Consider the following 25,762-nt stretch of genomic DNA (forward strand, 5'->3'; position numbering starts at 1 on the left):
AGGGATCGTAGTTTCTTGCTAATATTGATCAGTGATGCCTTTCCTTTTTGGGATTTTGCTCTTTCATGTAATAATTTCCTCCTTCTGTTGTATAGCTTATTTATGGCTGGGGACCACTAGACTGGTTTCCTCTTTTTGGAGGAGTGAGTTTTGGTTTTACTTGGGATGGCTCGATCCATGCATTCCTGTAGGTGCTCATAGAATGCATTTGTAAAAGATTCTGCGGTTTGGGCAGCATTATCTTTTAGCAAGGGGGCTTTGAAACTTTCCACCTCAGTCTTGAGAAGTGTGAAGTTGGCTTTTGAAAAGTTTTTCACAGTGGTTTCATTGAATGGGGGTGGGGGTCGGGATGTGGATGTCCAGTGTGATTAGTTTATGATCTGATCTTACCAGCGGGGGATTTACCTTTGGTGTGGAGCACTGATCCCCCATGTTGGTGATGATCAGGTCCAATATGGTGTCACCTCTTGTGGGTGTGGTGACCAGCTGTTCCAGGGCGCTTCAGTTTATAAACTCTACGAAGCGTTGGGCAAAGGAGTTTGTACTTGAGTAGTTATCCCAGTCAGTGTTTGGGTAGTTGAAATCTCCAAATATCATGGTGTTAGGTAGGACCTTTATATTTTCCAGTGTTTTCAGGAATGCTGAGTGGGGGTCCTGAGACAAGGTTGGTGATCTGTAGCAAACTACGATCTGAAAAGCAGCTTTGCCCACTGTTAGTTGCACATGGATGGTCTCCGAGGAATTGTGCTGTGTTACTAACCTGGAGGTGTGGGTATCCTTTATAAAAATGGATACACCCCCTCCTTTTGTATTTCGGTCCGGGTTCTGGAGCCAAAAGGTATGGTATGAGTTGTAGCCTGGTAGTGCTGGGGTGCTCTCTGGAGCCTTGAACCAGGTTTTTGTTACTGCACAGATATCGATTTTCTCCATGCAAAGGAGTGCCTCGAGTGCGTGCATTTTGAGGTTTAGACTTCTGGCATTGAGTAGCATTACCCCTAGTTTTTGGTTACTTGTGTTGTTTATGGAGGTGGGTTTGTCTTTTGAGCCTTGCCTAAAAAAGGCACTATGGGGGTGACAAGAGCCTTGGCCAATATTTGAAAGCCTAAGGGCGACAGGTGCAAGCCATCTCTGGCGAAGCAGCACGGCTTGTCGAGCATGTCATCCCAGGCTGACAGACACTGGATCCCCTTTGAACGACACCAATAGCTTAGCGCACAGACACACACACACAGACAGACAGACACACACACACATTTTTTTAAGAATCCAAACAAAAGGGTAGGAAAGAAAGAAGGTGCAAACCAACAGCTAAAGAAGAGAAATAAAACAAATTTTTAATGACTTATCGTCAAAGCAATTATGAGAAATTGGAGCCCTTGAAATGCACAGCTGTTCGGTTCAAGTGGCAAATGAGATCTAGGGTATTCAAAACGAAGGGGGGAATTACTGGCAGGAGAGGGGTCAGAGCTTTTGAGACACATGTTTGGAGGTTCCAGAACTGAATATGAGTCAGATCTGAGTCCCAGCTATTGAAATCACAAGAAAATGAACAACACTAGATCTTTATGCTAAGACATGACTTTTACTTCAACCACCATATTACTTCTTGTTCTTTTTCTGTATTTATCTCTAACTCAACTGGGACATTACAGCAGCAATGCCATAGTTTTACATACTCTTGTACTTCACTACACATTTGTTCTATATGAAGCTAGTTGTGAAAAAAAAGTATTAGCAGCTGAATTCTGTTTCATTCTTCAACTCTGATGGTAGCAAATAGAAAACTAATTATGTACTAATGTTTAAACATGCCAGACATCATTTTGGAACATCCATTTCTTACACTTTATAGTGATATCCCCAAATATTCACATTTGTAAAGTTAACGTACCCTCAAAATATGATTTGCTGAAAAGCAGCAATAACACTGAACAATCCATTCCTTTACCCGGATTAAAAAAAGAAAAAAAAAAAAAAAAGAAAGAAAAAAACCCCAAGAGGCCAAGTTTCAAGCTGTACTTTACAAATGCCAGTGTAATCTGAAATCACCCACTATTGCTACAAGCTACCAAGGATCAAGAACAGCAGCACAAACTTTCATTCAGAGCTAGAAGTACACACTGTCAGCGAAAGACAGAAGCGCAAACTAGCACCTAGAAAAAAATTGCACAAGCTGTCACCCAGAGATGGCAGCAAAAATTGCTACCCTGAGATACAGACACAAAATTGCTGGCTAAAAATAGCGCAGTAATACTGAGCAGTATCATCACAGTTTATACGACATGCAGAGACAGTAGATAATGCCATGTACAAATGGTGTTCTACTAGCCACTTAGCATGGCACACAGCGTTCGGTGACAGAGAAACAACCTTCCAATATAGAATGCAGCCCAGACATGCAGGCACAAACAGTCACTAACAGACAACAGCAATGACTCAAACTGTCACACAGTGCTGCTAACACCGACTACTACTACATACATGTACATATGAATGCTTATGCCCATACAACAGCACTCAAGACTCATGCCATTAGTGGAAGGAACTGGGGCAAACTGATATTCTAGATCCATGTGCACTAAAAGGTATCTGGTATAAAATGACAACAGCATGTACAGACTTGTATACACACAGACATTCAGAAATGTTAACATAAACCTGCCAACCAGAAACATAAGCATAAAGTGCCATCCAATAATTCAAGCACCAGATGACAATCAGACATCTGACCACAAAGTGGCATATCAAAATTCACTACAAAGCATTCAAAGATGCATTTCTTAACTATTATTTAAGGTGATGTGTACTAGACGGAATCCATAAATTTCAGTATATGCTGGCATTGACAGTGCTAAAAGATGGAATTCATATGCCAACAAGTGATGTATTATTAATATAAACTGGTAATCACAAACACACACAAAAAACAGAATGCCAAGTTTCCATTGCTCATCAGAAACTTGAATAATAAATGGCTCCAAGAAACCCTAGCAATACCTAGCATAAAAAGGCTGGAAGAACTCAACAAAAGATTAGACTGCTGATTAAAGAATCATGCAAGTTAAACACCATCTGAACAGAAACACAACAGCAAACAAAATGCAAATCTAACACGGTCATTCTAAGATGTTGAAAATGACACATGTACAGTCCAGTGTTCATCTAGTATCATAAGGAGTAACCGGCATTATTTGATGCTGTATACAGTAGTAAATATCCTGTCAGTGCCACATGCAGTAGCCATCATCCATCCAATATCATATCAGTATCCACCCAATGCCACATGCAGTAATCAGCATCAATCCAGTGACAACACTAGCCAGTCAGTGCAACCTGCAGTAACCAGCAATCATCCAGTAATATATGCATTAACTTACATCTGCCCACTGTCTTGTATGCAGTACATGCAGTAACTAGTATCTGTCAATTGTCACGTGCAGAGTACAGTGCTTGCTAAGTGCCATATGCACTATCTATTCAATGAAATATGTATAAGCTCAGCATCTATCCAATACCATCTGCAATAATCAGCATCCATCTAGTATCAAATATATGGTCCAGATTCCATCCAGCACTACTCTCAGTAACCAGCATCCTTCTTTTGTCATATACAAACCAGCATCCAGTCAGTGCTGTCTCTGCTAACTGCCATCTACTCAGTGTCACATGAAGTCACCACCATCCACTGAGTGTTGTGCACTCCATCCAACATCCATCCAGGTGGACATATAGTAAAAACTATCAATTCAGTCTACACTTACTGTACACAGTCTTCTACAAAATATCATCCAGCCACAAGCACCAGCAAATACCCATAAGGTGTTGCATACACCTACTAGCATTTATTGTGTCACATACACAATACCTGTGTGCATGACCTAAGCAATGACTGCCTATCCAATGTCATATACAAAGCAGCTAACATCTAAACAAGTACATGGACTAATTGGTAACTACCTAACAAGTGTCATACACAGAAACCAATAACCATTCATCCACATGCAAACAAACCCGTTAATATACAGCACTACATGCACTAACCAGCATCCGACCATCAAGCCATCCAGCCACAGACACCAACCCTATTAAACAGCATCCCTCTACAGTCACATGCACACAAACTGGCATTCAACCACAGACACAATACTATTAATCAAGTGTCATATGCATAAACTGCCTCCAAGTACTCTCTAGTATTCATACATTCAGATACATCCACAGGTAAAAAATGTCATACAGCTAGCCATAGACAATAATGGAAATTCATCCAGAGTTCCACACAAGAAACATGCCGCACACATTTACCAGAATCCATTCAGTGTCACAAAATCTAAGCACCTTTAAGTTTCACATGCACAAAGGAACATCTATCCACAGGGAAAACACACATCTCGTGTCATACACATTACCATTTTAATATCATTTGCACTAGCCACCATTCATGAAGTTATACGAACTAACCTATATCCATCACTCAGTCCTACTACTAACCAACATCTATAGTGTTAAAGAAATAACAAGTAGTTGCTACATGTTATAGTAACTAGCCATCTAATCATTGTCTTAAGCCCCATCTACCCACCATCACATGTGCCACTTAACATCCACCCACTGTCATATACAGTAACAACCATCAAGCATTACATGCATTAACATCTCGTCCACTATTACACTAACTGAAATCCAGCCATCTTATGCTAATCAGCATCCACTCACCACCACCTGCAGTAATCAGCATTCACCTAGCCCATGCACCAAGCCAGTACAGTACCTGAAGTTATTAAATGACCATGAGTATATAGATGTATTGTAATAGGTTATATGTCTGCACTGTATTCTATTCTCCTGGTTAAGTGTGCTTTATTAGTTTTTTCTTTTCATCACATCTTTACTGCATTTGGGTTTCAAGTATATTATTTCTTTATTTTCATTACACACACACACACACACACACACACACACACACACACACACACACACACACACACACACACACGCTATATATATGGGTCTACTACACATGGTCGACATTTCAAAATGTCGAAGACCATATGGACAAGACCATATGATTGACATTCAAAATGCTGACCATATAATAAAAAAAGCCCACAACAATAACTTACCTTCACACTACTAGCAGGGGGGCTATGCCCCCTTGCACCCCCCCCCCGTGGGGGGCTCTCATCTCCCCTGTAACAAATATACCAACTCCGAGATCGCACTACACTACACTACGGAAAATGGAAATCTTTCCATTCTGCACTGTATGGAGATGCCGGTTCCCCATGGTCGACATTTTGAATGTCAATTATATATATATATATATACACACACACACACACACACACACACACACACACACACACACACACGTATGTACATATCCATAAATATAAATACACATGCACGCACACATTTCTCCATTGAAAATTTATTGGATATACCAACTTTAAGTAATCTTGAGATACTAACCTCACAGTGCAGGGTATCATGTATACTCCAAATGGTTTGCAGCGACACTGTATGGAGACCTGTTTTGTTGCCCACCATCTGCATGAACTCCTACAGTTAAAACAAAAAAGTTCCTTACAATCATAGTTCCAAACATTTCTGGCAAAAAAAAGAACTTTGCACATAAATTTCTACACAGATCCAAGAATTTAAATTACAGAGAATGGCAAAAACAAAGAACATATCACTGGGTTCTGAAAAACAACACTAACACAGCTATGGCAGTCAGGTCCATCTCCAACATCAAATAAAAGATGTACTAGATAAATAGTTTGTCCTTTATCCAAATCACTGCCTTCTGTGCAGCAAACAGGGATAAAGACGCAATGTGATTCAGACAACCCAAGACAGATTAGCTGCTGAGGATGCTGGTAGAGCCAGGTGGGGGGCACAAGGCATGTGATTTACTTCAGTGCGCTCACATGGGATGGAAGGTTGAGGAGGCTCCTAACCTGTAATGGCATTCCACGGAAGCGGTGTAGACCAGTCTCCCACAGAACAGGCTATGGGGGGAGGCAAGCGGGCAGGCCTGCCCAAGCCAGTAATGGCAGCTTTCGCAAAAGTGCATTAAGAACTGAGCATAGGTGGCCTCTTTGCAGTCACATCACCAAGGAGGGGAGACAGTCTGAGTAAGGGCTGTGCATCAAAAATGCCCTAATGACTGCCAGAATGAAAGCCACTTGTGCATCTCTCCCTTCACATGGAATGAACAGGCTGGAAATAGCTTTTGCCCCATCAGCATTAAATGGGTCAACTAATTGAAGGGAGCCAAATGTTGGCAGGCAATGGAGCACCAAAAACAATATTAAAACAAAAATCTGCAGAGAAATAGAGGGCTGGGACTCCTCTGCTTTCCTGTAACAAAAATGTAATCAAAAAGAATCCTGCATTCTGCAATGATGACTTAACAAGCCTTTCAAGTCTATAAGCAGGCATCACCAAGATTACATACCCCTACATTTTGTTGTTTAAATGATGGGGTAGGCACAAGAAAAAAAAAATACTGTTTGAACATGAGCAAACTTGAATTGTTTTATACCAACTTTTCATCTTCTGATTTAAGTTTCAAATTGGTTCCTATGGAAGCACCTACTACAATTCAATGTCTTACAAAACTTCTTAATTTTCCTTGTGGGGCAGCATTTTTTCAAAACATTTGTCTTCAGGGTCCTCCTCCTCCCTTCTCCCATCTTCAAGTACAGGATATAACAGACTTAGAAAGAATACACAAATGAATGGTGCAGACCCTCTTCTCCCTCAGTTCCTTCTTACAAAAACTGAAAGGAAATCCCTCTCACCTCAAACCTGATTAGGAAACAAAATTATACAAGACCTTGGGTGAAGATGGAAGAGTAGCTGATCACTGGATGACGGCCCCAAAATTGTCTGAAATTATAGTAGGCAATTACATACGGAAGTAAAGCTTATCTTCTTCATGGCTCACAAGTCAATATGGTGCTGACATCAGAACGAATACAAAGTACTGAATTATATGAAAGGAGTATGAACAGAGTCAGGGCTAATGAAGCGGTCTGTTTAGGACTCCACTTCCAACACCTGTCTTAGCTTTAGAATCTTCAAAGCTATAACATCTGACAAACATGACTGCAATGACTGGTGCAGCTTTCTCAAAAACTTCAACATCATGTTTATTTTGGTGTTTCATCTCAAAACACCATTAATAAACTTAAATCAACAAATATTATTCAAATTAGTCAAATAAAATGAATTTATCACAACAGTAAACCAGATCAAACAAACCTTGTCCTCTCACCCAATCTTAAACCATTTAAAAAAGGCACATAATGAGTGCCCTCCAGAAACCCATCAGGGATGGGCACTCCCAAAGTCACTGTGGTAGCACATTCCACAAGCGTCGATCCTGGTAGGAAAAATAAGTGAAACTAAGACTATTAAAAATATACCCATGGGACTGCCAGCAGTCTCTGGAAAGCAATGTTCAGAACCCTGGTGGGGCTATAGGGCACTTCCTATTTCTTCAAGTAGGAGTGACCCATGTCATGAGTAGATGATTAATCCTTAACATTACAATCTTACACATGATCCTATAACAAAACACAGAACCAGTACAGGCTGCAAAGAACAAGAGAAATAAGGGACTAATGTGTTGTACCAGTTAGTAGTCTTGATGATGAGTTATACATCATCAGCAAGCAATCAAGTTCAGTTCTAGGAAGTCCCAGGCAAAGGACACTGCAGCTGTCCAACCTAGAAGACTCCAAGGCAAGAACTACAGCTAAGTCAGTTTAAGATAACATACGTTTAATAAGTGAATATTTTCAGTAAATGGAAACATAACTTTACTATGGCAGACACCTCGTCCCAGAGAGTTAGCCTGCAGTCTAGGATGACACCAAGATTGCACACCTTAACAAATTCAAGCTTATTGCCACCATATGCAATAAAGGTGGGTAAGGAAGAGAAGACTATGTCAAGGTTGCATAAATTGTCATGGCCTCAGTTTTGGAGTTCAGTTTCAACAATTTTGATTTAACAGTGTGCATAATCTAAACTGTCAGCTACGGAAAACAAAAGTGCCATATTTTCTTGACAACAGGAGAGGCAGATCTGTATAACTACCATATGATTCTCCCCCTTTGCAGATCTCCTATGGGAAGCATGCAGGCTCTTAAGAATAAAATGCCTACGACAGAAGCCTGTTTTAACTCCACAATCCACAGGGTACAAGGAAGATGAAATAATCTCTGAATACACCTTTTGAGAATGGCCAGACAGGTTGGAGATAAACTACCCTAAAACCATTGCGGAAATCCCACAATAAGTTTGCAAACATTCTAACAGAATGCCATGGTCCACAGTATTAAATGCAATGAGAACCAGGAAGACCAGCACTGAACACTGCTCTGGTCTCTAGCTAAAAGAGATCATTAATAACTCTTAAAAGAGTTGTTTCTGTGGCATAGCAAGTGCAAAAAACATGACTGGGAGGGGTCCACAAGCCCACTGACTGTAAGAAGAGTGTCAAGTGGCTTACAGACATCTTTCTCAATAACCTTTTCCAGAATGGGCTTGTCAGAGATGGAGCAGTAGTGATCTAGAATATTAAGCTCATGGGAAGGTTTTTTCAGAGAAAGAAAGGAAAGAATGAAAACAAAATGAAACAAGCAAGCAATCAAACAGGCCACTGCTTTTGCAAAATGAGGTTTGTCAGGCCCTGGTACAGCTTTCTCCAATATGGTGGCAGCAGTTCTTTATACGATTAAAATACCAGTCTAAAAGTTTACTTATTGTTTTTAAACTGCATAGCTTTAACAAAAGAAAGGAATAAAAGTTTAGACTGTGTAGGCTAGGATGTATGTTGAAGGTGATACTTCAAAGATTCTACTAGATTTGATTTATTTATTTATTTATTTGCGGTACATAGACAATTAAATGGATGGATTTGATCATAGCAAATTTTCAAAATAACTTAACAAAACAATTTAATTCAATTGGAAATCATCCTTTGTGCTGCATAAGCCCAGGAAGAACTCACACCATAGTTGTAGCTCAGAAATTCTCATTAACATAGAAAATAGCTACTAGGAAAGAGGTTTTTTTTTTACATTATGTAACTAAGCTGACACAAAACCATAATTTTAAAATTTGGGAGAACGAATTTCTCTGAAAGATGTTTCAAGTCTTCGGAAAAGGCTACACAGTATTTTAAAACTGAATAAATTCCACAACAAAGTACAGACATCAAGTTGAACTAAATGTTGTCTGTAATAGGTTTGCCAATAGTCAAAATGGTTGCAAGATTAACATTAATAAGGGAATACTGAAGATTTACCCCAGGAGAAAATACAAAATCATCCAAAAAACAAACAAAGTGGATAGGAGAAATTCAATCCAATCCCCCTTGCCACTTCACTGGTACTGCATCTAACTCCTACCCACCCTTCACCTTGCACACATACAGCAGCTTCATATAGCTTTTTTCAGGCTGCGTCTGCCACGCTACATGGGTCACACCTTGCCACCGGGGACTTGCTCGTGATTATCATCTACCAGACCTGACTACAGGGTGGGGGGGGGTCGCAATATTCCTGTCCTAGAGAAGGTTCTTAGATTCTTTAACTAACCCATCATGGGAAGCACTGTGGATTGTCATTTGTGAGGCCACTCCTCTCCCACCAATTTGTCAAGGGTGCCTCTTGCTGGCGAAATCCAGACAACACAGCTGTAAGGTCACAAGGGCACATAAACCTCTTCACCACAAAGTACAGTTTTGTACCTACCATAAATGTAGATGTTTGAGTGTTCACCCTGCTGCAGTCATCACACTTGGGTTATCCTGCCGTCAGGTGGTCCTGCAGTTGGCCTGAGTTCCAAAGTCTTGGTCCGGCGTCGGTTGCTGTCGCTTCTTCCCTGATGTCAGTGTGCCAGGGGTATATAAGAGGTATCCGACGCCGTTTTCTTCAGTTTTTCTTGCCCCAGATGTCAGGTGCCCCCAATAGGTAGGCAATATATATATATATATATATATATATATATATATATATATATATATATATATATATATACATATATATATATATATATATATATATATATATACATATATATATACATATATATATATATATATATATATGTATATATATATATATATATATATATATACATACATATATATATATATATATATATATATATATATATATATATATATATATATATATATATATATTGCTATATAAAAAAAAATACATATAAAAATAAAACAATAACTTTAGGGACAAGTAAATACACCACAGAGGTTGTATAGGATAGAATGGTATAGATAAGTCCTGCTAGTTCAGAGGGGATGCAGGGAGGGTAACCTGGACTTCAGCAGGGTGAACACTCGAACATCTACATTTATGGTAGGTACAAAACTGTACTATGTTCATCGTGTTACCCTGCTGCAGTCATCACACTTGGGTTGAATCCCAAAGCTAAGGATGGGTGGTGGAGTTAAACAGGGTTAGAATAAGCTAGTAGGCCCTGCAAAACTGTAGTGGCAAAACCAGCTCTAGTCTTAGAAAAACAAAAAAACAAAAAAACTAAAAGCTTGCTGTGGAATCCAAATGAAGGTACGAAACCTGTAGGTAAATCTTTGTTTATTCAAGACAAACGCCAAATAGCAAAATCACAGCTTAACACCACAAAACTGGATACGTTTTTGACCTCTAAAATCAAGGTCTTCATCAGAAGTAATACAATCCACCCAGTAATTGTAACTTTTACACATGTGGTTAAACAATTAAAATAAATCAATAAAAAGCTGTATGGTAGGTTTAAAAACTTCAAATAATTTCCGTAGATACAAAAACATATTACAATACAAGTATAATTAAAATAATTATACGCCTAAGGAAATAATTATTAATTAAAAATAACATAATTATGTATGTATAAAAATACTAAAATAGTATTGTAAAAAAAGTACAGTTTTGTACCTACCATAAATGTAGATGTCCGAGAGGAATGCATCTGCAGTCCTTACAAATGGGTTGTCCTGTCGTCAGGCAGCCCTTCGGTCGGCCGGATTCCAAAGTCTGGGTCTGGCTTCGGCTGGTGTCGCACTTCACCCGGCGTCATTGCGGCAGTTATTCGGGTATAAAGGCATCAGCCGACGCCATTTTCCTCAGTGTTTCTTGCCCCAGATGCCAGGTGCCCTCTTGGTAGGCTAACTTTGGATAAATGCCAAAGTTTCCAAATAGTAGAGAGCAAACACACAAAATAAACATGTATGTACATATATACAAACAAATACACCATAATAGATCCCCAAGCTAGCTGAAGATTGGTAAGTACCTAGGAGTACCTCAGAGGGAAGGAGGGTGGGTAATCCTGACTGCAGATGCATTCCTCTCGGACATCTACATTTATGGTAGGTACAAAACTGTACTATGTCCTTCAAGGATGCATCTGCAGTCCTTACAAATGGGTAGAATACCATAGCTAAACTAGGGGGGGAGGAAAAGAGAATAGATTATGGTGTAGTCAGGATCCCTTGCAACACAGCAGTGGCAAAGCCAGCACGGGATCTAGAGTATAGAGGTAAGTTATAATGCTTGGCAAATGTATGCACGGAGGTCCAAGTAGCAGCCTCTATAATGTCCTTGGTAGCCACTCCTCGTAAGAAAGCTGTGGTAGTGGCTGTGGCCCTTGTGGAGTGAGGCCTGATGTTCTCTGGAGTTTTCTTTCCATGGTAGGAGTAACAAAGTCTAATGCAATTTCCTATCCATTTGGAGATTGTCTGTTTAGAAATTGGTTTTCCTTCTTTTCCTGTTGCATAAGCTACCAGAAGCTGGTCAGTTTTCTATTGTTTTTGTCCTGTCCAGGTAGTAGCGTAATTGCCTGTGTACATGCAAGGTATGTAAGAGCTTTTCTCCGCTGTTCTGTGGATTGGGGAAGAATGTAGGAAGGTGGATAGCCTGATTTAAAGAGACTCTGGATACCACCTTAGGCATAAATGTAGGATTTGTTCTCATGGACACTCTATCTTGATGGAAGATCAGGAAGGGTTGTACTGCCATTAATGCTTGTAGTTCAGAGACCCTTCTTGCTGAAGTTATTGCCAGCAGGAAGGCAGTCTTCCAGGATAAGTATTGCAATTCTGCTGTAGCTGCTGGCTCGAAAGGTGGCAGAGTCAGTTTTTCTAGCACAAAGTTCAAGTCCCATGCTGGCAATGGAGGTTTCCTGGGAGGTTTTACATTTTTAATTCCCCTCAGAAACTGTCTGAGCAGAGGATGCGAGAAGACAGGAGTATCCAAGCTGTATTGTGCTGAAATTGCTGATGCATGTATCTTGATGGAGGAATAGGACAGGCCTGTGTGGTAGAGCTCGGCCAAGTACTCCAGGATGTTGGCTATGTTCACCAGTGTCACATCTTGCCCCTTTGCAGCACTCCAGATGAGATATCTTTTCCATTTTGCTGCATAATTCTTTCTTGTTGAAGGTCTTGTTGGGATAAATTTGGGTTAATTTCTGTTATGTAATGTTCCAGGCAGTCAGCTGCAGAGTTTTTAGGTTTGGATGCAGAATGTTGTAGTTGTTCTGTGTCAGCAGTAATGGGATCAGGGGCAGTTTCCATATTTGTTCCCGGGACATGCTCCTCAGCAGTGGGTACCAATGTTGTCTTGGCCAGTCTGGTGCTATCAGAATGATCCTCGGACGTTCCTCTTTGATCTTGAGAAGCACCTTGTGCATCAAAGGAAGTGGTGGGAATGCGTATGCTGTTAGGCTTTTCCAACTGAAGGATAGGGAGTCCACCTTCCAAGCAAGTGGGTGGTAAGTCCTTGTGCAGAATTTCTTCAACTGGTGATTGTATGGGGATGCAAACAAGTCTATTTGTGGTAATCCCCATTCTCTTGTGATGGCTTTGAAGATGTCCAGATGCAGCATCCATTCGTGGGCATCTGTTGTAGTTCTGCTTAATATGTCTGCTAGAATGTTTTCCTTCCCTGGTACATAAATAGCCTGTAACTGAAGATTGTAGCTCAGAGCCACATCCCATAGGTCTAGTGCCAGCCGGCATAGGGGGTATGAGTGTGTGCCTCCCTGTTTGTTGATGTACCACATAACTGTGGTGTTGTCTGTCCTTATCAACAGCTGGCCTTCGTGGAGAAGAGGTCTGAATGCCTGGATTGCCAATTTTACTGCCATCATTTCTTTTAGGTTTATGTGCAGATGCAGTTGGTCTTGAGTCCATAGGCCTTGAATGCACTTGCCCATCATGTGTGCCCCCCAACCGAGGTCTGAGGCATCTGTCGTGATAGTTTGTCTTGGTTGACTTTTGCAGAAGGGCAGTCCTGTGTTTGATTGACAGGCCTGAGCCCACCATAAGAACTCTTGCTTCAGGCATGGGATCATTGGAATTTTGGTTTCCAGGCTGTGCTTGTGCTGAGACCACAAATTCTTTAGGTACCACTGTAGCTTTCTCATATGAAGCCTGGCATGAGGGACCAGAATTATGCAGGATGCCATGAAGCCTAGAGCTTGTAGCACTTTTCTTGCAGTTAGATGGCTCTGTTTTGTTAATGCCAAGAAATAGAGAGGAAGTTGCTCTTTCTTTTCTGCAGTTAGAAATGCCATTTGTTTTTATGTGTCCAGTTCTGCACCCAGAAAGGTTATTATTTGGGATGGAATCAGCCTTGACTTTTTTGAATTGACTGTGTATCCCAGGGCTTGTAGCAGGTAGATGACTCTTTGTAAGTCTTCTGTTAATTTGTTTTTGTTGTCCGCTTGTATCAGGCAGTCGCCCAGGTAGGGATAGATTTGAATTCCCTGAAGTCTGCAATGAGCGATTACTGATGCCAGGCATTTCGTGAACACTCTGGGCGCAGTAGATAAGCCAAAGGGCAATGCTGAGAATTGATAATGCTCTGATCCTGCAAGAAATCTGAGGTATCTTCTGCAAATTGGTCTTATGGGGACGTGCAGGTATGCCTCCTTGAGATCTAGAGTTACCAGCCAAGACTCCTTGCCCAGCATGGGAAGACGCTGCTGTAGGGTCAGCATTTTGAATTTTGGAACAATGAGGAATGTGTTTCGAGCGGACAGATCTAGAATAGGCCTCCATTTGTTTTCTTTTCTTGGTACCAGGAAGAGCCTGGGTAAAATCCCTTCCCTTGCTCCATAAATGGTACCTTTTCCACAGCACGCATTCTTAATAACTGAGATATTTGTTTTAGAGCGTCTGCCCTTTGAGAAGGTGGTAGGTTTGGCATTCCTCTCTTTCCTGGTAGTGTATGGAAATGGAACCTGTAACCTTTGTCTATAGTCTGCAAAATCCATTTTTCTCTTGTAATGCAGTGCCAGTTTCTTGAAAATAATGTTAGCTTTCCGCCTAAGGGTGCTTCTAGTTGTTCCCTGGTGGCGGTGCCACCATAAGTCATTGTGATTGAGTTGTTGTAGTGGTGGTGGCTGTATCCGTGCCTCGATTGGTTGTTACCTTGCCACTGGCGCCCCCGGTAGGCACCCCTGGATTGGTTCCTGCCTCTAGAGCGCCTATTCCTGCCTCTTTGTGCCTTAGAGGAGTCCGGAAAGGACCAATTCTTGGAGGGCCAATTCCTGCTAAACCTTGGAGGTTGAACTTGTAAGAAATCTTTTACTGTTTGCACAGATTTTGCTTTCTCTTCCATCTTTTTCAGAACCAGCTGTGCAGGGGCACCAAATAAATTGACCTTGTCCATAGGTGCATCCAAAAGCTTAGATTTGACATGGTCTCGTAATGCCTGCTCTTTCAACCATGCATGCCTCCTGATAACTGTGCCAGTCATGGCTGATCTAAAGGAAGCCTCCAGTGCATCATAGCCACATTTTAAAGAATGGTTACTAACCTGCTGTATGTTATGTAACATTTCTTGAACATACTTTTTATCTAAAGATTCTTCAGAGGACAGCTTTTTAGTCAACTGGTCAAGCATAAACTCTTGATATTGAATCATATGAAATTGGCAGTTCAAAGCTCTAGCTGACAAAGTAGCAGAGGTGTAAACTTTTACCCCATCTCTAAGGACCTGGATTCCCTATCAGAGGGAGGGTTTTAGAAGAATTAGCTGCTACAGCTTTAGGGCCCTGGGAGATAGTCTCTGGATCTGCAAAAGGGGCCTTATATAAGTGGTGATGAGTGTCCGGGACCCTGTAGTACCTATCTGGTTTAGCAGGAGCCGGAGGTAAAGTATCAGGAGTAGTGCAAGCATCATTAAATGCATCAACAACAACAGATAGAACTGGAGGAATAGCTAAAGGCCTATGCTGTGGTAAGTGTAGAAAGGTCCTAAGCCTTTTTCTAGAGTCTGAGAAATCTTGGCCCTGCCACTGAAATTGTTCCCTCATAGCATGCAAGGTTTCCCCAAAGGAAAATTCCTCAGGAGGAGGCTGAAGGGATGGACTCCTCAGCATCAGAGTCTTCGTAAGGAGAATAAGAAGCCTCAGGAGGGTCTGTATGTTCTGAATCATCAGAAGAATCATCTGTGGCTACTGGCTCAGGGAGCTCTGCTCTAGGCCTCTTTTCTGGAGGAGGGAGAGAGGCCCTGTCTGGATGAGGCTGGGATCCACGAATTAAAGTGATGAGATCCTGTGCCAAAGAAAGCATATGGGAGCTGGTGCTGGGCCTGTGAGAGGGGCTTGGCAGGCACAGGTTTGGAAGTTTTGGCTGCTTTAGCCCTGGCAAGGCCTTAATAGACATAGCTGGAGGAGGCCTAGCAGCTCCACGTGCAGGGGTAGAAATATCTAGTGGAATGGTGTCTGATAAATCCTGTGAAATCGCAACAGAAGGCTGGATTTCAGAAGCCGTTTCTACCAGTGTAGAAGAGGCCTCGGTAGAAGGCAAGTTATCGGCTGAAGAAAGAACCGCTTGCTCGGTTTCGGCCAAAACCGAGACACTTTCGTGGATTGTTTAACAGCGTTTCAGCGAAACCGTGGACTGCGAGTGTCGGTCCTTTTCTTTGCGTTTTTGGTTATTTGAAGTCGGAGGATCCGATGGCATAATGTAGGCAAATCGGGCCGAAAATCTGTTCAGCAAAGTCCGAGCGGCGTCTAAGCGTCCGTCGGTTAAAAGAAGCACAGGCTAGACAAGCTGCTACGTGGTCTGGGCCTAAACAATGTATGCAATAGGAGTGGAAATCTTTATGAGGTATTTGTTTCCCACAAGATAAACAGTTATTAACTTTCTCTGACATCGGCTGAGGCAAGAAAGAGTCCTCAACGGGTACTTAGCTTTATAGAAGTCTTGAAGTAGTATTCGGTAGTAGTAATCTCTGGATCTGACCGACCGGCACTTGCGAACAGCTTCTGCTTGGCGCCACGCCGGCAAGAAAGACTGAGGAAAATGGCGTCGGCTGATGCCTTTATACCCGAATAACTGCCGCAATGACGTCGGGTGAAGTGCGACACCAGCCGAAGCCAGACCCAGACTTTGGAATCCGGCCGACCGAAGGGCTGCCTGACGACAGGACAACCCATTTGTAAGGACTGCAGATGCATCCTTGAAGAACATCTTTAGTTAAAAGGTCCTTTATCAACCAAGAAACTGTCCAATATTATACAACATTGCCACCCAGTGGCATGTTTAGATATCACAATTTCTCTGCTCTAAGCTTGAGCACAGAGGAAATTGAAAGTGTGTCATTTAAACCTGGAAATTTTGTGGCCTATAGGTCCATAAATGTAGATGTTTGAGTGTTCACCCTGCTGCAGTCATCACACTTGGGTTATCCTGCCGTCAGGTGGTCCTGCAGTTGGCCTGAGTTCCAAAGTCTTGGTCCAAGGCCGGTTGCTGTCGCTTCTTCCTGATGTCAGTGTGCCAGGGTATATAAGAGGTATCCCACGTTTTCTTCAGTTTTCTTGCCCCAGATGTCAGGTGCCCCAATAGCTAGGCAATATATATATATATATATATATATATATATATATATATATATATATATATATATACATATATATATACATATATACATATATATATATATATATATATATATATATATATATATATATATACATATATATATATATATATATATATATATATATATATATATATATATATATATATATATATATATATATATATATATATATATATATATATATTGCTATATAAAAAAATACATATAAAAATAAAACAATACCTTCAGGCACAAGTAAATACACCACAGAGGTTGTATAGGATAGAATGGTATAGATAAGTCCTGCTAGTTCAGAGGGGATGCAGGGAGGGTAACCTGGACTTAAGCAGGGTGAACACTCGAACATCTACATTTATGGTAGGTACAAAACTGTACTATGTTCATCGTGTTACCCTGCTGCAGTCATCACACTTGGGTTGAATCCCAAAGCTAAGGATGGGTGGTGGAGTTAAACAGGGTTAGAAGAAGCTAGTAGGCCCTGCAAAACTGTAGTGGCAAAACCAGCTCTAGTCTTAGAAAAACAAAAAAACAAAAAAACTAAAAGCTTGCTGTGGAATCCAAATGAAGGTACGAAACCTGTAGGTAAATCTTTGTTTATTCAAGACAAACGCCAAATAGCAAAATCACAGCTTAACACCACAAAACTGGATACGTTTTTGACCTCTAAAATCAAGGTCTTCATCAGAAGTAATACAATCCACCCAGTAATTGTAACTTTTATACATGTGGTTAAACAATTAAAATAAATCAATTATTCAATAAAAAGCTGTATGGTAGGTTTAAAAACTTCAAATAATTTCCGTAGATACAAAAACATATTACAATACAAGTATAATTAAAATAATTATACGCCTAAGGAAATAATTATTAATTAAAAATAACATAATTATGTATGTATAAAAATACTAAAATAGTATTGTAAAAAACTTTAGTTAAAAGGTCCTTTATCAACCAAGAAACTGTCCAATATTATACAACATTGCCACCCAGTGGCATGTTTAGATATCACAATTTCTCTGCTCTAAGCTTGAGCACAGAGGAAATTGAAAGTGTGTCATTTAAACCTGGAAATTTTGTGGAGTCTAACACTATTTGCCATAACAATTCCCTGTATTCAAGTTTTGCTTCCCACATACCACCCCTTAATTCTTTTGGAACAATTTCCAACACAAAAAACAAAAACGAAGCCTGGGGACATTTTAAAGTATGCCTATATAATGCGTTTTTATTAGATTGTTTTCTGATTTCATAACGATGTTCATATATACGGCTCTTCAATTTTCTTTCAGTTTTCCCCACATAAAATGAGTTACAAAAATTGCATATTGCAATATAAACAACACCCTGCGTATTACAATTGGAAAAACTATCAGTCACCAAATGCCTATCCCTGGATGGGAGGTAAATATTAGTCCGATTAGCTATAAAGGTACATTGGGAACAAGCTCCACATTTGAAGGTCCCTGGCCTTCTTCCCACCCCCTGGATTGGGTTGGATCGGTTAAACTCAAAAAGTTGTTTAAAGTTTTGGTCCTTTCTATAAATAAATCTTAAAGACTTATTCTTAAAAAACTCTAAATCGGAGAGTTCAACAAATTTGTCCCATTCCCTGGTAACAGTTTCTTTTATAACACCTGAGTCACCGGAATAATCAAATATAAAAGCTTCACCATAGTTGTCAGGTCTTTGATTCAACGTGTTTGTATTCGTGGTATCCGGGGATTCTTGTCCTAAAATAGGGGCAAACTTATCCTTTCTCCCCTGGACCACTACATCCAACATTTCGTCTAAAAGACCCTGAGGATATCCCCTGTCCCTAAACATCACTAAAAGCTTGTTACTTTCAATGAAAAAATCTTCGTCATTGGATATCATCCTGCTAATACGTACAAGTTGTCCCTTAACAAGGTTCTTTTTCTGAAAAAAAGGATGACCACTTTTAAAATGAAGATACGAATTGGAAAAAGAGTCTTTACGAAAAATGTTGGATGAAAAACCATTGTGAGTTTTGGTAAGGTTGACATCCAGGTAATGAAGAAATTGTGAACTATAACTATAGGTAAAATCTAAAAATGTGGTGGTACCTTTTAAATATTCCAAAAATTCCAAAAATTGATCATGTGTGCCCTTCCAAAATATAACTATATCATCTAAAAATCTCTTGTATAAGCACCAATATGCTGCAAAGGGACAATTCAAAACATATAGTTCCTCCCATCTGGATAAAATAATATTTGCATAGGTAGTTTGATTTGTTTGAAAAACTCTCCTTGAAAAAACATAAAATTGTTATTTAAAATAGTATCCATGAACAGTAAACAGTTGTTAAAATCGTCTTGAGAAAACAATCTACTATCCCTCATACTATCTTCTAACCAGGATAAGCCAATATCGTGGGGAATAGAACCAAAAAGGTCAACTATGTCAAGTGTAACAAACACCAAGTCAGGGGAAAATAAATGAGGTTCTACTATCCTAAGAAAGTCCCATGAATCTTTCAATGTAGTGACACCTAAGTAGGAAAGCTGCTTAAGTTTCCCATCCACGAATTTGGCAAGTGGGGTGGTAGCAGAACCTTGGGAAGAAACAATAACCCGCAGGGGGGGTTTATCTGATCTTTGTGAACCTTGGGAATACCGAAAACCAAGGGAACTCTAGGGTGGTGGTTTACCAAAAATTGAAGGGTATCCTGGGAAATGGAACCCTCCAAAAACAAATCTTGAAGTAACAAGTTGATTTTGGAGTGAGATAAATTAACTTCGTTGATAGAAGCCCTGGAATATTTGTTAGAATCATACAGTAATTCCTTCATTTTGGATTCGTAGTTAATAAAATCCATTAACACTGTCCCACCACCTTTATCTGGCTGCATGATTCTAATATTGGTATTGTTCCTAAGTTGATTAAACACTTCTCTTTCTTCTAATGTTAAATTGGAATAAATCCGGTGCTGGTACACAGTATTCCTAACTTCCCTATCCAATACGGTTTCTAAATTCTTCAATTGAGGGTGTAATGTGGGATTAAAAGTACTTTTCCTCTTTAAGGGTTGGTTGGAAACAGAACAAACTGGGGTGTCGTGAAAAATTAAAGCCAGGTTCATTTTCCTTAAAAATAATTTAAGGTCTATTATGAGGTGAGGAATACTGGCCTTTCTCAATGGAATGAACTTAAAACCCTTGGAAAATAGTTCAAAGTGTTATGCATTCAAAACCAAGTCAGTATAGTTAAAAATATTGTATCCTTTTAATTGGAAGGTAAAGCCATGTTGAACTATTTGTGTATTAATATCAGATATTACCTCCTGTTGTTCCACCTGGAGTGGTAAGGATGGTATTGGACAGGATTCTGGTTGCGAATCCTTTCCGACCTCCTTAAAGGGGGTGGGGGTTCCAATGGAAAACTTTCATGATCCCCATTGTACAGGCCTGGTGTTCCATCACCAAATTCACTTCTGGGGGTTGTAAATTTGGTCTGGTGGCCTTGAAAATGTAATAAATCAGTAGAAAAAGGCGCCTTAGGTACCGGATAGGCTTTGCCATCCCTATAATCTTTTAAATCTCTACCCAACTTGGTTTGTTTCCTTTTCATATTATTAATACACCTAGTCTCAATATCTGAAAAAATCTTGAAATATAATTTTTTCTCTGATTCAATAGTAAAAACCAGGTCTTTAATAATATTGTTATTAATGTTTTCTATTTGATCCAATAAGGACACTCTGTTTCTTTCATTCTCAGTAACAATAGCACGAACAACATCCAAACCACATGAATCAAAAATCTTAATAAGTTTGGTATGAAAGTCAGACCCTGAAAGTACATTATTTGGAAATTTGACAAATCTTAACCCCTTAGGCACTATCTGTTTGGCAAGACATTCCCTAAGGAATGTACAATCACATCCCAAACGTTTGTATTTATCTAAATAATAAAACAAATCATCCAGGTTCTCCCTGTAAGTTTTGATAACCTGTTCGTTCTGTCGAACAGGTTTAAATGAACCTTGAAAAGAAAAATCTTTTTCTAAAAAGGCTTTAAAGCCTTGCTCAGAAACAACAGAGAAAAAGTCACCTTGGTTGTTAGGTAGTCCATCAGCTGGCCCTTGAATTTGGGACCCCAAAACTTTTTCACGAACCGTTGGTGAGTTGGAACGTAGTAAGCGTGGAAATTCATCCAAATCATTCAAGTTAATGTTGTTACGCCTTTCAGAGGCTTCGTTGTTGTTTGGGGTTGGTAAAAGGTTGCTGGAAGGTTTTGTCCGTGAAATTAAAGATGGTTGAGAACCACGGTTTAATCCTGAAACAATTTCAACGACAGACGCACAAGCTGGTGTCAACAGTTCTACCAACTGAGATAACTGACTAATCACCTTACGTAGTTCGCCAGTGGCTAGATGATTAGGTGATTGTAACTCGGTTTCACCCTCTGGATTCCCTGCCATCACAAAGACCAAAAGCAAAAAAAGGTGGCAAAGCAAGCTAAACAAAACCAAAACCAAAAAACTAAAAGCTTGCTGTGGAATCCAAATGAAGGTACGAAACCTGTAGGTAAATCTTTGTTTATTCAAGACAAACGCCAAATAGCAAAATCACAGCTTTAACGCCACAAAACTGGATACGTTCTCGACCTCTAAAATCAAGGTCTTCATCAGAAGTAATACAATCCACCCAGTAATTGTAACTTTTATACATGTGGTTAAACAATTAAAATAAATCAATTATTCAATAAAAAGCTGTATGGTTGGTTTAAAAACTTCAAATAATTTCCGTAGATACAAAAACATATTACAATACAAGTATAATTAAAATTATTATACGCCTAAGGAAATAATTATTAATTAAGACAGGTTGGAGATGAACTACCCTAAAACCATTGCGGAAATCCCACAATAAGTTTGCAAACATTCTAACAGAATGCCATGGTCCACAGTATTAAATGCAATGAGAACCAGGAAGACCAGCACTGAACACTGCTCTGGTCTCTAGCTAAAAGAGATCATTAATAACTCTTAAAAGAGTTGTTTCTCTGGCATAGCAAGTGCAAAAAACATGACTGGGAGGGGTCCACAAGCCCACTGACTGTAAGAAGAGTGTCAAGTGGCTTACAGACATATTTCTCAATAACCTTTCCCAGAATGGGCTGGTCAGAGATGGAGCAATAGTGATCTAGAATATTAAGCTCACGGGATGGTTTTTTCAGAGAAAGAAAGGAAAGAATGAAAACAAAATTAAACAAGCAAGCAATCAAACAGGCCACTGCTTTTGCAAAATGAGGTTTGTCAGGCCCTGGTACAGCTTTCTCCAAAATGGTGGCAGCAGTTCTTTATACGATGAAAATACCAGTCTAAAAGTTTACTTATTGTTTTTAACCTGCATAGCTTTAACAAAAGAAAGGAATAAAAGTTTAGACTGTGTAGGCTAGGAGGTATGTTGAAGGTGATACTTCAAAGATTCTACTAGATTTTATTTATTTATTTATTTGCGGTACATAGACAATGAAATGGATGGACTTGATCAAAGCAAATTTTCAAAATAACTTAACAAAACGATTTAATTCAAATGGAAATCATCCTTTGTGCTGCATAAGCCCAGGAAGAACTCACACCATAGTTGTAGCTCAGACATTCTAATTAACAGAGCAAATAGCTACTAGGAAAGAGATTTTTTTTACATTATGTAACTAAGCTGACACAAGACCATAATTTTAAAATTTGGGAGAACAAATTGCTCTGAAAGATGCCTCAAGTCTTCGGAAAAGGCTACACAGTATTTTAAAACTGAATAAATTCCACAACAAAGTACAGACATCAAGTTGAACTAAATGTTGTCTGTAATAGGTTTGCCAATAGTCAAAATGGTTGCAAGATTAACATTAATAAGGGAATACTGAAGATTTACCCCAGGAGAAAATACAAAATCATCCAAAAAAACAAACAAAGTGGATAGGAGAAATTCAATCCAATCCCCCTTGCCACTTCACTGGTACTGCATCTAACTCCTACCCACCCTTCACCTTGCACACATACAGCAGCTTCATATATAGCTTTTTTCAGGCTGCGTCTGCCACACTACATGGGTCACACCTTGCCATCAGGGACTTGCTCGTGATTATCACCTACCAGACCTGACTACAGGGTGGGGGTGGAGTCCCAATATTCCTGTCCTAGATAAGGTTCTTAGATTCTTTAACTAACCCATCATGGGAAGCACTGTGGATTGTCATTTGTGAGGCCACTCCTCTCCCACCAATTTGTCAAGGGTGCCTCTTGCTGGCGAAATCCAGACAACACAGCTGTAAGGCCACAAGGGCACATAAACCTCTTCACCACAAAGTACAGTTTTGTACCTACCATAAATGTAGATGTTCGAGTGTTCACCCTGCTGCAGTCATCACACTTGGGTTATCCTGCCGTCAGGTGGTCCCGCAGTCAGCCTGAGTTCCAAAGTCTTGGTCCGGCGTCGGTTGCTGTCGCTTCTTCCCTGATGTCAGTGTGCCAGGGGTATATAAGAGGCATCCGACGCCATTTTCTTCAGTTTTTCTTGCCCCAGATGTCAGGTGCCCCCAATAGGTAGGCAATATATATATATTGCTATATAAAAAAAATACATATAAAAATAAAACAATACCTTCAGGCACAAGCAAATACACCACAGAGGTTGTATAGGATAGAATGGTATAGATAAGTCCTGCTAGTTCAGAGGGGATGCAGGGAGGGTAACCTGGACTTAAGCAGGGTGAACACTCGAACATCTACATTTATGGTAGGTACAAAACTGTACTATGTTCATCGTGTTACCCTGCTGCAGTCATCACACTTGGGTTGAATCTCAAAGCTAAGGATGGGTGGTGGAGTTAAACAGGGTTAGAAGAAGCTAGTAGGCCCTGCAACACTGCAGTGGCAAAACCAGCTCTAGTCTTAGAATATAGAGGTAAGTGATAGTGTTTGGTGAAGGTGTGCACTGAACTTCAAGTTGCAGCTTCCAGAATATCCTTGGTTGGCACCCCCCTGAGAAAGGCTGCTGATGTAGCTGTAGCCCTGGTGGAGTGGGACCTAATGTTGGCAGGTTTCCCATGATGCGTGTAGCAGAAACGTATGCAATGTCCTATCCATTTTGAAATGGTCTGTTTTGAGATAGCTTTTCCTTGTGATCCTGCAGCATAGGCTACGAAGAGCTGGTCAGATTTTCTGAAAGCCTTAATTTTATCCAAGTAGTAACGTAATTGCCTGTGAATGTCCAAAGAGTGCAGGAGTCTTTCTCCTTTGTTCTGGGGATTTGGGAAAAAGGTGGGCAAATGAATGGTTTGGTTTAGGACCACACTGGACACTACCTTTGGCATAAAGGAAGGGTTAGTTCGTAGAGAGACTCTGTCTTGATGAAAAATTAGGAAAGGCTCCACTGCCATTAGTGCCTGTAGCTCTGAGACTCTTCTAGCTGAAGTTATTGCTAGTAGCAGGGCAGTTTTCCATGAAAGAAATTTTAAATGAGCTGAAAAAGCTGGTTCAAAGGGCAGCAGTGTAAGCTTTTCCAGAACAAAGTTGAGATCCCAAGTAGGTGTTGGTGCTCTCCTGGGCGGTCTTATGTTCTTAGTCCCTCTGAGGTACTGTTTTAGGAGTGGATGTGAGAATAAAGGAGGATCCGTGTTGTAATGAGCTGAAATTGCTGAGGCGTGCATCTTAATAGATGAAAAGGAAAGTTCTTTGTGCAACATCTCAGATAAATATTGTAGAATCTGAGGAATGTTTGGATCAAGGGGATTTTGGCCTTTTGCCTGGTTCCAGGCGCAAAATCTTTTCCATTTGTCTGAATAGGTTTTCCTGGTGCTGGGCCTCCTGGCCTCCAGAATGACATCCATAACAGCTTTGGATAGAGGTGTTGGCTGGTTGTTTAGGTAATTTGCCATGCAGCCAGGTTTAAAGTCTTGAGCTGGCTGTGTAGAATCTGATTGTCTCGCTGGGTGAGCAGGTGAGGAATTTGTGGTAAAATCCATGGTGGGCCGTGGGCCATGTTCCTTAGAATTGGATACCAGTGCTGGCGTGGCCAGTCTGGTGCAATGAGTATCATTTGTGGCCTCTCTAATCTGACTTTCAGCAGTACCTTTGCTAGAAGAGGCAGTGGAGGAAAGGCATACACTGTTAATGTTTTCCAACTGAATGAGAGGGCTTCCACTTTCCAAGCTTGTGGATGGAATGTCCTTGTGCAAAATTTTTGAAGTTGGTAATTTTGGGGGTTGGCAAACAGATCTATGTCTGGGCGTCCCCATTTTTGAGTTATCATTGCAAATACTTGTGGATCTAGTTTCCACTCACGGGGATCCATGGTGTTTCTGTTTAGGTCATCTGCCAATGTGTTTTTCTTTCCTGGCAGGAATTGTGCTTGTAATTGAACTTGGTAAGACAGTGCTGTGTTCCACAAGGTAATTGCTTGCCTGCATAGAGGGTAGGAGTGTGTGCCCCCTTGCTTGTTTATGTATCACATTACTGTGGTATTGTCTGTCTTTATTATTAGTTGTCCTGGGTGTAAGAGGTCCTTGAAAGCTGTTAGGGCACTCTGTACTGCTAGCATTTCTTTTTGATTGATATGCAGATGCCTTTGATCTGTAGTCCATTTGCCCTGAATGCACTGTCCTGCCATGTGTGCTCCCCAGGCATAGTCCAATGCATCTGTTGTCATAGTTTGCCTGGCTGTGGGTAAGGTGAAAGGCTGACCCTTGTTGAGGTGACATGCCTGTGCCCACCATAGAAACTCCTGTTGAAGGCAGGGAATGAATGGTATCATTGTTTCCAAGCTGTGGCTGTGCTGAGTCCATACGCTTTTCAGGTAC

The 25,762-nt window shown here is 40.4% G+C and overlaps 1 protein-coding gene across 3 annotated transcripts in view; it reads right to left on the reverse strand.

The window, feature by feature from the left end:
• Positions 1-25,762, reverse strand: part of ACP2 (acid phosphatase 2, lysosomal) — a 658,601-nt gene that overhangs the window by 157,544 nt on the left and 475,295 nt on the right. For all 3 annotated transcript variants that reach the window (XM_044082703.1, XM_044082705.1, XM_044082704.1), the window contains one exon: positions 5,473-5,562. In XM_044082703.1, the coding sequence (XP_043938638.1) occupies positions 5,473-5,562 (90 nt within the window). The remainder of the gene's footprint in view (positions 1-5,472; positions 5,563-25,762) is intronic.

Source organism: Protopterus annectens, chromosome 9.part0 (assembly GCF_019279795.1).
Source record: "Protopterus annectens isolate FY-2018-M chromosome 9.part0, PAN1.0, whole genome shotgun sequence".
In the NCBI taxonomy this organism is placed as follows: domain Eukaryota; kingdom Metazoa; phylum Chordata; order Ceratodontiformes; family Protopteridae; genus Protopterus; species Protopterus annectens.